This window comes from Ornithodoros turicata, chromosome 1 (assembly GCF_037126465.1).
Source record: "Ornithodoros turicata isolate Travis chromosome 1, ASM3712646v1, whole genome shotgun sequence".
Classification (NCBI taxonomy): domain Eukaryota; kingdom Metazoa; phylum Arthropoda; class Arachnida; order Ixodida; family Argasidae; genus Ornithodoros; species Ornithodoros turicata.
In genome coordinates, this window is record NC_088201.1 from 182,110,552 (window position 1) to 182,124,127 (window position 13,576).

A 13,576-nucleotide genomic window follows, 5' to 3' on the forward strand; every position below is an offset into this window, starting at 1 on the left:
TATGGTGGCGAGGCGACGTCCGTGAATAAACCCTATTATGGATACTTACCGCCCATTCCCAGATACGGTAGCTCGGCTCTGCTCCGCAACTACATCTACACCGCATAGAAGCATATTTCTACCTTCACATGCAAATCAATTATGTTTGTTGTACGTATGGTTTCGCGCATGCTGGCCTGAGTAAAACATGAGGTCGCAAAATTCGCACCGGATTTCCGGGCGTGCTCCGTGATGCAATCGAGGCGAGCAGCGTCGAAAGCAGCTCTGTCGCCGCTACTCTTAGCTAACCCCCGTCCCATAGGGAGTAGCACGAGTCGATCCGGGGCAACGCCACCTAGATACAGATTGCCTCCTCTCTCTCCTTCGCTACGTAGACGTATAAAGTCAGAACTCGTCTGCTACCGCAATTCGCCGTTCCGCAAATTAAAGAACTCGCAAATGATCCCTGCTAACTTGGAACCTGCAGAGAGGAATATGTGTGTATGCACTGTGTAAGGTCCTTCCATAGACAAAGGGCAACACACTTTCCGGGAAATCGGTTCTGAGAAAGATACGTGCCCGTTTTTGCGCTTTATTTTCAAGTTTCCCCATTTGGTACACGGGCACGTTCGCAGACGACGGTGGTTCCTCTTCATGGCCACGACAGCTGAAAGCACGTTCGTGATTGGTTGCCGCCGTTGAAAACGAGATCCTAATTGGCTGACTCTCAGTTGTTACGTCACGTCGACAAGCAGGCTTTGTTTATCTAGTTGGTTTGATCCGGGGTCGCTACCCTAAGGTGGATGACACGTTCCAGGAACACGCCTCGTGACGTAATCGAGTTGATTCTGGAACGCAAAGAGTATACCGTCAACTTGCGGGTCGACCCGGATGAGTCCTGGAACGCAGCCGTGTTGGGCAGGTGGAAACGAAAAGCTCTGTCTCGCACTGTCGGAGTGGTTGCGAGATGCGGCGCGGTTCCGGTATTGTCAGTGTTGGCGCCTAAACTGAGAATCTTTGTTGTGGCGATATCGTTCCTTTGGGTGAATGACCTTCTCGTTGTTTTGTTTCGGCCGAAAATCGCAACTTACGTTGTACGTATCGCTTCGCTGCTCCGAACGCGGCTGCCATGCAAGAAGGAACGAGAGCCCTATCCCACTCAGAAGTAAAGCTGGAATTGGGGGTCATGCCATGTAATGCCAGTACTGGTTTCCCAGTTTCGGTTTGACAGTTGCCTGCATTGCATAATTTTGCACTTGACGGCAAGGTGTGATAATGGCATGTCGAGGCGAAGCGAAGGGCCCCCTAGAGTGGCGTGTACAGAACCTCCTCGTTGACCTTTTTAGGTAGGTACAAGATAACCTTTGCTTCCATCACGCATTTCCTCAGACCGAAACACAGCACTGTGTACATTGTGCGTACCTTGAGTGCACCAACTACTGCTTTGCAGGCAAGGCGCAACACTCTTTCCAGAAAATCTGTTCTGAGGATGGTACGTGACCGTTTTGCGCTTTACTTCCAAGTTTTCCCATTTAGTATGTGGGGACGTTCGCAGACGACGGTGGTTCCTCTTCATGCCACGACAGCTGAAAGCACGTTCGTGATTGGCTTGATTTAAATTAATTGATCATCGATTTATCGATTTAAAATGAGTAGTTCGCGATTACAACGCACTTACGCATCTCTAGGAAAACGTTATCGTTACGACCCAACGTTACGCGCAACGACTAGTTTATCGTTAGAAAACCATGACCCTTACAGGTACCCAACAAAGCTATAAAATTCACCCTTTTTTGTCTAGAATCACTTGCCATACGTCTTTCTCTTCTCTCGGACTCCCGTAGGACGTCTTCTTTTCTTCCCTCCTCTGTGGCGGAAGCCAATTTCGGCTTGTTCCAGACTCCACCCGCTGAGATATGAAACGTGATCTGAACTCGCACGTTCCTACTCAGAGGATCGCTCCGACCAGCCGAAGATGCGATAAGCAGAACAAGTTCGGTGAAATACTTCAGATGTTACGGATATTTTTTTTTATTGTTTCAAAGAACTCAACATCTTCACGAAGAACATTGAAGGAGTTGCCCTGCACGGCACGATTCTTATTGAGAATTACAAATACTAACACCGTGGTAGATCTATGTATATCTGTCTTTGCTTTGCTTTGCGTTCGGAGATTTACGTAACTGCTGCGGCAGGCTCGATGGGTTGACGTAGCCCATGCGGTACGGACAACGACTACGTAAGGAAGACCGCCATAAACGTGCTTCAAAACTGTGCAAACCTTACCACACTGAGAGCAACGAATTACTCACCCGCAAAACCAGCATGGCTCTCGCCACAGTTTCGTGCATTGCAACCGTGTTTTTTTTTGTGTTTTTTTTTTTTTTGTGTGTGCCATAAACCCACCATCAATCGTTACCACAATCCCAGTAAAGTTAGACGTACATTCACTCCTCTTTTCCGCCATCCTATTTTTGTTTGCTTACAGTGCCTTTATTCGCACACAAATATACAATTTTTGCACACTTCCTATGTACGATCATAGCCTCTTATACATGCTTGCACAATGAGGCAAAATCGACCGTTCTCGCTACCGTATGGAGCCGCCAGTTTCCTAGGGTCAGAAACACGGAGATTCAGTCGGAGCAGTGACAGCCTTTGCCTCCCCGTAAGCGTACGCTGCCGAATGCTCGGTGCATGGGCTGCTCTACAACGCTTTGCGGAGATAAACGTCTTGGATGGGTGCAGGCTGTGCAAGCCTCCGTTATCTCTCCATAAGCCAGTGGTTATCGAAAGACGCCGTGCTAGATAGCGTTGGTACAGTCTCCTATGGGCGTCATGTCATCTTTCCGACTGTCAGACGCTACCAGTTGTAATCTACAGTCTGTGTGTAGGAGGACGGCGTCATGACCACTGATCTCTATGTATAAAGGCTGGATCGCGCATGGGAGAGGGGCTCGTGGGGGAGAGGCGTACCTTCGGGCCGCCATGTTGGTGGGCCCTAAAGTGCTGTGTGTGCCCATAGAAAACAATGGGAGGCAACAGAGATTGTGAGTATTTATTGCGCTGCAAGCATTGGTCGTTGTTTGTCATCACACAATTTTGTAAGGTGCCAGTATACTGATGTATCCTAACAGTGTTTCACAGGTGTCCTGCCGTTCGATTCTTAATTACGTTATGTTTTGCATTCCGAAACTAGACCGTCACTGCAGTGCAGCGCTGGGGATTGTACTACAGCACGTTTCCCAGCCAATATTTCAATAAGAAACGACTTGAGGTTAACAACAACCATGTATATAATATCCCGTACTGCGTTCTGGACAAAATTGTTCCATAAAGAACGGTCCGGGAAAAGATATGCTCGCATGGCAGAAAGGGATCGTTCTGTAGAATCACAGCCGTTGTTTTAGCCGTGTATGCGTTTAGTATGATTTATATCAAGCATCGCCATAAAAAAAGTCTTTTAGTAAACGACACCGGTGCTTTGCCTCGCAAATATGGACACACCGAAGCAGCCCAAATATAATTACTTCACGCAATTAGATCACACTCGTTAGGACAGTTAATGAGGTAGTGATGTAAGCTTAATCAATTAAGTTACTTAGAAAGTGGTAACACCTGCTTGAGACACAGGACTCATCTCTTTTTGAAGTACAGCCCTTTATGTTTGTTTGCTTCTTCCTTTATTTGTTCTGATTATTTGCAGGCGCGATTGTGCCAAACTGAATATGTCCTTCTCCAGCACTCACGTGCTTTTGTTGAATACAACTGCAGCGTGAGAAAAGCTGCTTGGGGACGGGGTCCTGCTATCCAGTGCAGACTTTGTCATGCTTGTTATGTGGAGCATGTTCCAAAAAATGCAGCTCCACGTATGGTCTTCAAATTGCAACAGGACTATTTGGAGCTTGAAACAGTTGTGATTTTGTCATTTTGGCCCTCGTGTACTCAGTCTGTGAAACGCAAACAAAAAAGTCTAACACGATATGCTTTTGTAATGAAGATCACTGATGATGAGTAAAGAGAATATACGAGTTCAAGTTTATTCAATATTTTATATCATTCATTATATTATTCAACATTTTATGTCAAGTTTATACAACATCAAGTTTATTCAAGTTCAAGATTTATTTCTTGCACTTATGCGTTTCAGGATACAATGAACGTGCAGGGAGGTCGCAAAAGGCTACATTTATTGTTTTGTGACCTTGCTACAATGGCAATATATATCTCAGGAATGACAATGTACACGTACATTATGCAAATTTGTTGCACCCAATTTTCATACATGCTGAATTTTAAATTTTTGTTTTGCTGCCTATGTGTTCAGTGTATTACAAATTGCTTAATGCAAACAACACTTTGTTAGTTTCAAGCTTTTTGCTCCCATCTAAGATATTCCTATCCTGGAGGACCTGCCACTTCGACACCATAAAATATTCAGTAGGTTTCACTCTGGCAGGCCCTGCCACTGCAAATTTCCTGAATTGAAACCCTTCAAACTGTGTCATAATCTTAAATACGTCAATATTTCTGCAAGTAGTTGACATGCTGGATGACACTCCCCCTGCAGCTAAGGCAACTACAAAGAGTTCGAAGAGGTCGAAGGTAAACCTACAGCTGCATGAGTGTGATCAACAGTAGGGCATTCTCAATAAATAATTTTCTTCTTATAGTGTACATGTGCATGCCTATTAACTGGAATAATTATCACTGTTCCATGACAAGTTTTAATTTCTGAGAGTGTACTGTAGAGGCTGCTTAGATCTACAACAGTTCATACAAGGTAAGTATTATATACTGTGAATGCCTTTAAAAATCCCATGTGACACATATGCCTTTACTTTCTGGAGGTGCTGTGGAGTTTGTGGGCATTACGCAGGTTCTGCACCCAATTCTTGAGTATGTCGAGGCAGCTGTGAAGTAACCTGCATTGATGATGATTATTCCAATTTTTATGGTGCATCGACAACAAAGGAACATACATCAGAACATTGGTTTGGGTGCAACCAGTTAAAAATGAATAGTTGTTTAATAAATGCATTGGACAAATGTTAAAACATCAGTTTAAAACATGGTTTACAATCCCAGTATCTTCTAAAAATTAAAAAGATTAAAAACTATTCTACAAAGAACATGGGGAACTCTTCTAAAAAGAATTATAATCTAATTATTATATTCCTGGGTGAAGGAGCCTAAAGTGTAAGGTGTGTTTCTGATGTGAACAGAAGAAAATATGCAAAAGTGAGAGAGGCTAACCACAGTGCGTGCACTGAGGTTGTTCCTTCCTGTAAAGTAGAAACCAGTGGATGAGGAACGTGATACTTACCTGTACACCCAGCCATATCACACTGCACAGATTATTCACTAGGTAGCCCTCATGACGAAACCTGTATTGAGAGACCACTTTTGCCTTAAAAACTGCTACAAATAGCACGACACGCTACAAATTATTACTATCGTAACAAGCTGACGATACAGCTCAGACACAAAGGCGTTATTCAAGTCGCGCCACACCACCGTTACGTAGGATTCTTTGTCAGAAATCAAACCAAGGCACAAAACAATAACAATAGATGAAAAATTGTGACAATCGTGGTCTCATTATGACGTAATACCGAACTTGTGCGCGAAGGTAATTCAAAGAAATGAATGTGGCACTTGCCTCCGCAAAAAACACCGTGTACCATGCTAGCAATGCATGCAAAAAAGCGCTCGAGTGCTCGCACATATATTGATGACAACACTACCTGTGTAGTGTAATATGTTCTTTCAAGCATATTATGCACTCAAACTGTATTTGCCGCCGGGTAAAATGCAAGTGTGCTCGATTGAACGTCGGAAGAGCGATCAAGCAACCTGCATCCAGTGTTCGTTTTGGGCAAAAAAAACACTTCATAATGGTCAAGTAAATATACAGAATGGACGCCTATTTATTCCTTGATGAAGAGTGACTCACCTGTATAAATTTAGGCCCTGTAACCCTGCCAGTACGGTTGGTACGACCGTAATTGCAAGAAGTTGCCATGATCGCTGCGGCGACTGTTGTGGGTACAGTAAGATGGCGGCCGGTTTCTTCACGCTCGCGCTCCCTATCCGCCATCCAGCCTTTTACAATCGAGATCAGTGGTCATGACCGATGCTGCTGCTATCGCATCGGGGTAACTATCACCAACCTAGGAAACTAGCGCCACTATATTGGACGATCGGCGCCTGTGTGTTTCGAAAACGCTGGACAGCCATAGAGTATATAGGAGGTTATGGTACAATACACGGAGGTTCCGAGGTACCGCAACATGTATTACATCCCTCAGAGAGCAGAATAGATAAGATGCTTAGTGTGCTCGATGACTAGCTCCCTCTGTGTGGAGTCGAGTATTATTTTTTTTAAGTAAGCCCGCCATTTTTACGCTATTGGTCAGACGGTCACCACGCTTGGATGCTGTGTTCCTCTTTCACCGACTCTTCCGATATTTGCTTAATTAGATCGTACCTCGTAAGCGTAACCGTAAGCGCACGCGTAAGCGTTAGATCGTACCGTAAGCGTACCTCCGAGCGAACCTAGCCCCCGCCAGTAGTTATGTGTTAAATGTAGGGCTAGCGCGGCCTGCGCATTTGAAAGAGATTGGCGGATACCGTAGCAAACAATACGGCTGCCATCGCGCATTGAACGACCAACACCACGCTATAATCGACTATAGTCGTGACGATGCCCACTTGATGGCGGCCAACAACGGCAAGCTACTCCCCCCCTCCCCCGCCATCGCCCTCTACAGAGGGAGCTAGTTTTCAGGCACCCTAGCAATGATAGCAGAATGATAGCTGAAAACAAGTGCTTGAGAACATACAGAAGTCTTGAACACGTTTCCACGCCTTAGAGTGTAGGAATGCGCTTGGCACCTCCTAACTTACCGAACACTTAACTAACTAGCTACAGACCTTCGGTGAGGGCACAAAGCTTTGGACCGGAGTTGTTTCATGGACTTCAAACTCCGTCGACCAGTTACACCACATAGCATATTTCGAACATTCGTAAAAGACCGTGTGGACACGTGTATCTTCTTTTTTAAATGTCCGTTAAAGGAGCATGGAAGTGACCCAAAAAATATTTTTTGTATTTCGCTGCGACGTCTTCCGCAACGAATAAAATGAGCTCCTGCGAAAGAACGATGAGCCCAGGTGACCTACAGAGCACGCGCAAGGCTATGTTCTGCACACCTTGAAAAACCCTCTCCACGTGCAAAGAGCGCATCGGCGAACGAGAACACGTCGTGACGTATCACGGGCTCTGGCACGTGACCAGTGTCGTCCAACGGCACAGCTCGAGCATGTATAAGCGACGCATGAGCCGAGAAGAAAAAGAATAAAAGGCACAGAGCAGTTACTACGTCACGTGGGGCTCGTGTCTCACATCCGCAAATGCTTTCTCCGACTGTCTTTTGTAAATCTTATTGGGTAATGAAAATACGCAGCAGAGCGAAAATATTTTGCATGGTGACTCCTTGGATACAGCTTCAAAGATGAAGCAGGGTTTCGATGCATAATGTAAAAACCCCGAGACTAGGGAACACGAAGGGACAGACACAAACACGAAGTCTCAAACACAGCTCTGCAGGTGCGTTTGAGACTTCGTGTTTGTGTCTGTCCCTTCGTGTTCCCTAGTTTCGGGGTTTCACCATCTCCACCAGCTCGCTTGTGTCTTAGCTATTTTTTCAGGGTTTCCAGTCATGTTAAATGACACTTCCATGATCCTTTAAATCTTTACTTCTTGTCAGGAAGAACTCTGATTGTAGATACGTCACGGAATCGAAGTTTTGAGTTACGACAACAAGTGCGAAATTATCACAGCGTGTATCCTAATTTGAGGTAAACTTGTGTGGACATTTGAGTGCCCCCTTAACATATTCAGAGCTTACGGATTCGTGTTATCGAGGAATATTTGCGAGTACGAAGAGAGAACAGACTTACAAAATTCTTCAGACACGGTGTATCTGGAACAGGACAGGAGGGCCAAGAAAATTACAAGCGCAGGGATCATGTTGGATTCGTGGATGTGAACTTTCAAACTGAAATCAGGAACAGTTGGTTGTAGCGTATGGCAACAGCTGCTCCTCGTGATTCCTCTGACCACCTTCGAGAAGATAACTCCGCAAAACAAAAAAGTTCGTGACGTTTGGCGAGCAGTTCGTGACTATAGCACAAGAAACTCTCGTTATTCGAGCGCTTCTTAACCAGTGTGTTGCAGGCGCACTCAAGTTTGCCTACTGCCCTAATTACCCTACTGCATTTTTGTACGTCATTACCGTATAAACAGGAATATAGGACACTCGCTCTTTCTCAAAATTGACCGCAAAAAAGTCTATCTTCGTCTTACGTACCACCCACTGGCCGGAAAAACTCCGACAGTCTCGCAACAAGGAGTGGTAGTCGACGCCATCTTACCTCATGTTATTTGCTTTTCTTTCCTTTTCGTTGGGTGTGTGCGCGCAGCCGGGTTACTCTGATAGACACGTCACTTTCGGTGAACAAAATCTTAATGAGAAAATACTTGAGCCGCCATCGTGTGATATTTCTGAGGTGAGATAATGTTGCGGTCATTTATTGTATGCGGCGAAGTGCTGCTGCATATCTGAGGCGTTGTCCGCTGATATGGTGTGGCAGCCTAGGGGATGAAGCCGTTCAATGTTTCAGACAAAACTGAAACACCTGCTACCTGAAAGTGGAGGACCCTACCCTGCAGACCAAGTCTTTGTATCTGTCCGAAATTATATCCCATACCGTCAGGCACTGCGACGTGATACAAGTTGGAACTTGAGTACAATTCTTTTCGGATCACGAAACTGTAGTCTCGGCTACACCAGACCACCGAGATTTCGGTTCTCGGCCCGCAGCGTGACGCATATACATCTCCCTGCAGGAGCACCAGTGTGGTGCCCACGATACCCGCGAGTACCTTGGAGACAGGGCTCCTGGGACATAGGACGACGGAGTGGTGGGACTTTTCCAAGGCCGTCGCAAGGGTCGTGACACTGAAGTGGGGCAAGAACATTGCCTCCGAACAGCGAGACGAAACTCGTCTGAACAACGTTAAAATCTGGGCAGGTTGGTAATCCATTTCAAAGCGATAAAAACCTCAGTATTAGGGAAAAAAGTACAAGACCCGTCTTGTTCGAAATGGGGCTGCTGGATGGGGCCACGGGCTCCGCTTGCCGAAGCACTCGACACACTAGAGATAATCGCTTATGCAGAGCTGCAAGCATAACTTTCTGGCCTTCTCGCTTCTCCAGCTAAATGCAACCTTCGAGAACGAGCAATACTGGTGCATCAGAGCATCAAGCTGGCGGCATCAGTTGGCGGTGTGTTACTACCGAACGTTCTGCCTGCAGGTGCACCGTATGTTGCTCTGGAGATGTTATACGTCCTGAGTCGATTTCACAGGGAAGTGTGCCTTATATTGTACGAAAAAATAAGTATAATCCCACTCATCTAGGTACAGCTGTATTGCAACTACATTTCTACTCGAACACATTTTATCTCTTGGGTATAACTACACAGCAGAAACTGTCGTTTACCAGCTTGGGTAGGAAATTGTACCCTTTTGAACGTGAGACAGAGGAGCAAGGCAAATGGACGCCTCCGCTGATACCCGCGGGGGAGAAGGTGGGCGTTGGTTGGCCCAAAATGGCAGAAGCACTGTCGTTGTACCAGATTGGGTAGGAAATTCTACTTTTTTTCTTAGAGCGAACGTGAGACAGAGGAGCAAGGCAAAGGGACGCCACCGCTGATACCCGAGGGGGAGAAGGTGGGCGTTTGTTGGCCCAAAATGGCAGAAGCACTGTCGTTGTACCAGCTTGGGTAGGAAATTCTACCTTTTTTCTTAGAGCGAACATGAGAGAGAGGAGCAAGGCAAACGGACGCCACCGCTGATACCCGCGACGGAGAAGATGGGCGTTGGTTGGCCCAGAATGGTAGAAGTACTGTCGTTGCACCAGCTTGGGTAGGAGGTTCCGCCTTTTTTCTTAGAGCGAACGTGAGACAGAGGAGCAAGGCAAACGGACGCCACCGCTGATACCCGCGGGGGAGAAGATGGGCGTTGGTTGGCCCAAAATGGCAGAAGTACTGTCGTTGTACCAGCTTGGGTAGGAGGTTCCGCCTTTTTTCTTAAAGCGAACGTGAGACAGAGGAGCAAGGCAAACGGACGCCACCGCTGATACCCGCGGGGGAGAAGGTGGGCGTTTAGTGGCCCAAAATGGCAGAAGCACTGTCGTTGTACCAGCTTGGGTAGGAAATTCTACCTTTTTTCTTGGAGCGAACGTGAGAGAGAGGAGCAAGGCAAACGAACGCCACCGCTGATACCCGCGGGGGAGAAGATGGGCGTTGGTTGGCCCAAAATGGCAGAAGCACTGTCGTTGTACCCGCTTGGGTATGAAATTTTACCTTTTTTCTTAGAGCGAACGTGAGAGAGAGAGGAGCAAGGCAAACGGACGCCACCGTTGATACCCGCGGGGGAGAAGGTGGGCGTTTAGTGGCCCAAAATGGCAGAAGCACTGTCATTGTACCAGCTTGGGTAGGAAATTCTACCTTTTTTCTTAGAGCGAACGTGAGAGAGAGAGGAGCAAGGCAAACGGACGCCACCGCTGATACCCGCGGGGGAGAAGGTGGGCGTTTAGTGGCCCAAAATGGCAGAAGCACTGTCGTTGTACCAGCTTGGGTAGGAGGTTCCGCCTTTTTTCTTAAAGCGAACGTGAGACAGAGGAGCAAGGCAAACGGACGCCACCGCTGATACCCGCGGGGGAGAAGATGGGCGTTGGTTGGCCCAAAATGGCAGAAGTACTGTCGTTGCACCAGCTTGGGTAGGAGGTTCCGCCTTTTTTCTTAAAGCGAACGTGAGACAGAGGAGCAAGGCAAACGGACGCCACCGCTGATACCCGCGGGGGAGAAGGTGGGCGTTTAGTGGCCCAAAATGGCAGAAGCACTGTCGTTGTACCAGCTTGGGTAGGAAATTCTACCTTTTTTCTTAGAGCGAACGTGAGAGAGAGAGGAGCAAGGCAAACGGACGCCACCGCTGATACCCGCGGGGGAGAAGGTGGGCGTTTAGTGGCCCAAAATGGCAGAAGCACTGTCGTTGTACCAGCTTGGGTAGGAAATTCTACCTTTTTTCTTAGAGCGAACGTGAGAGAGAGAGGAGCAAGGCAAACGGACGCCACCGCTGATACCCGCGGGGGAGAAGATGGGCGTTGGTTGGCCCAAAATGGTAGAAGTACTGTCGTTGCCCCAGCTTGGGTAGGAGATTCTGCCTTTTTTCTTAGAGCGAACGTGAGACAGAGGAGCAAGGCAAACGGACGCCACCGCTGATACCCGCGGGGGAGAAGATGGGCGTTGGTTGGCCCAAAATGGCAGAAGTACTGTCGTTGCACCAGCTTGGGTAGGAGGTTCCGCCTTTTTTCTTAAAGCGAACGTGAGACAGAGGAGCAAGGCAAACGGACGCCACCGCTCATACCCGCGGGGGAGAAGGTGGGCGTTTAGTGGCCCAAAATGGCAGAAGCACTGTCGTTGTACCAGCTTGGGTAGGAAATTCTACCTTTTTTCTTAGAGCGAACGTGAGAGAGAGAGGAGGAAGGCAAACGGACGCCACCGCTGATACCCGCGGGGGAGAAGGTGGGCGTTTAGTGGCCCAAAATGGCAGAAGCACTGTCGTTGTACCAGCTTGGGTAGGAAATTCTACCTTTTTTCTTAGAGCGAACGTGAGAGAGAGAGGAGCAAGGCAAACGGACGCCACCGCTGATACCCGCGGGGGAGAAGATGGGCGTTGGTTGGCCCAAAATGGTAGAAGTACTGTCGTTGCCCCAGCTTGGGTAGGAGATTCTGCCTTTTTTCTTAGAGCGAACGTGAGACAGAGGAGCAAGGCAAACGGACGCCACCGCTGATACCCGCGGCGGAGAAGGTGGGCGTTGGTTGGCCCAAAATGGCAGAAGTACTGTCGTTCTACCAGCTTGGGTAGGAAATTCTACCTTTTTTTCCTGAGAGGAAAGGTGAGAAACAGGAGCAAGGCAAAGCGACGCCACCGCTGATACCCTCGGGGGGAGAAGGTGGGCGTTTGTTGGCCCAAAATGGCAGAAGTACTGTCGTTGTACCAGCTTGGGTACGAAATTCTGCCTTTTTTCTTAGAGCGAACGTGAGACAGAGGAGCAAGGCAAAGGGACGCCACCGCTGGTACCCGCGGGGGAGAAGGTGGGCCTTGGTTGGCCCAAAATGGCAGAAGTACTGTCGTTGTACCAGCTTGGGTACGAAATTCTGCCTTTTTTCTTAGAGCGAACGTGAGACAGAGGAGCAAGGCAAAGGGACGCCACCGCTGATACCCGCGGGGGAGAAGGTGGGCGTTGATTGGCCCAAAATGGCAGAAGTACTAGACGTACCTTGACTCCCCTTTTCCGCCATCCTATTTTTGTTTGCTTACAGTGCCTTTATTCGCACACACATATACAATTTTTGCACACTTCCTATGTACGATCGTAGCTTCTTATACATGCTTGCACAATGAGGGAAACCGTATGGAGCCGCCAGTTTCCTAGGGTCAGAAGCACGGACATTCAGTCAGAGCAGTGACAGCCTCTGCCTCCCCGTAAGCGTACGCTGCCGAATGCTCGGTGCATGGGCTGCTCTACAACGCTTTGCGGAGATAAACGTCTTGGATGGGTACAGGCTGTGCAAGCCTCCGTTATCTCTCCATAAGCCAGTGGTTCTCGAAAGATGCCGTGCTAGATAGCGTTGGTACAGTCTCCTATGGGCGTCATGTCATCTTTCCGACTGTCAGACGCAACCAGTTGTAATCTACAGTCTGTGTGTAGGAGGACGGCGTCATGACCGATGCTGCTGCTATCGCATCGGGGTAACTATCACCAACCTAGGAAACTAGCGCCACTATATTAGACCATCGGCGCCTGTCTGTTTCGAAAACGCTGGACAGCCATATAGGTACAATACACGGAGGTTCCGAGGTACCGCAACATGTATTACATCCCTCAGAGAGCAGAATAGATAAGATGCTTAGTGTGCTCGATGACTAGCTCCCTCTGTGTGGAGTCGAGTATTATTTTTTTTAAGTAAGCCAGCCATTTTTACGCTATTGGTCAGACGGTCACCACGCTTGGATGCTGTGTTCTTCTTTCACCGACTCCTCCGATATTTGCTTAATTAGATCGTACCTCGTAAGCGTAACCGTAAGCGCACGCGTAAGCGTTAGATCGTACCGTAAGCGTACCTCCGAGCGAACCTAGCCCCCGCCAGTAGTTATGTGTTAAGTGTAGAGCCAGCGCGGCCTGCGCATTTGAAAGAGATTGGCGGATACCGTAGCAAACAATACGGCTGCCATCGCGCATTGAACGACCGACACCACGCTATAATCGACTATAGTCGTGACGATGCCCACTTGATGGCGGCCAACAACGGCAAGCTACTCCCCCCTCCCCCCCCGCCATCACCCTCTACAGAGGGAGCTAGTTTTCAGGCACCCTAACAATGATAGCAGAATGATAGCTGAAAACAAGTGCTTGAGAACATACAGAAGTCTTGAACACGTTTCCACGCCTTAGAGTGTAGG

At 47.9% G+C, this 13,576-nt stretch overlaps 1 protein-coding gene across 1 annotated transcript in view; it reads right to left on the reverse strand.

The window, feature by feature from the left end:
* The window catches only part of LOC135373647 (uncharacterized), a 45,504-nt gene extending 37,403 nt beyond the window's left edge, over positions 1 to 8,101 (reverse strand). Inside the window, exon 1 of the mRNA XM_064606746.1 lies at positions 7,945 to 8,101. Coding sequence (XP_064462816.1) covers positions 7,945 to 8,014 — 70 coding nt within the window. The 5' untranslated portion in view covers positions 8,015 to 8,101. The remainder of the gene's footprint in view (positions 1 to 7,944) is intronic.
* Between the last annotated feature and the right edge of the window lie 5,475 nt (positions 8,102 to 13,576).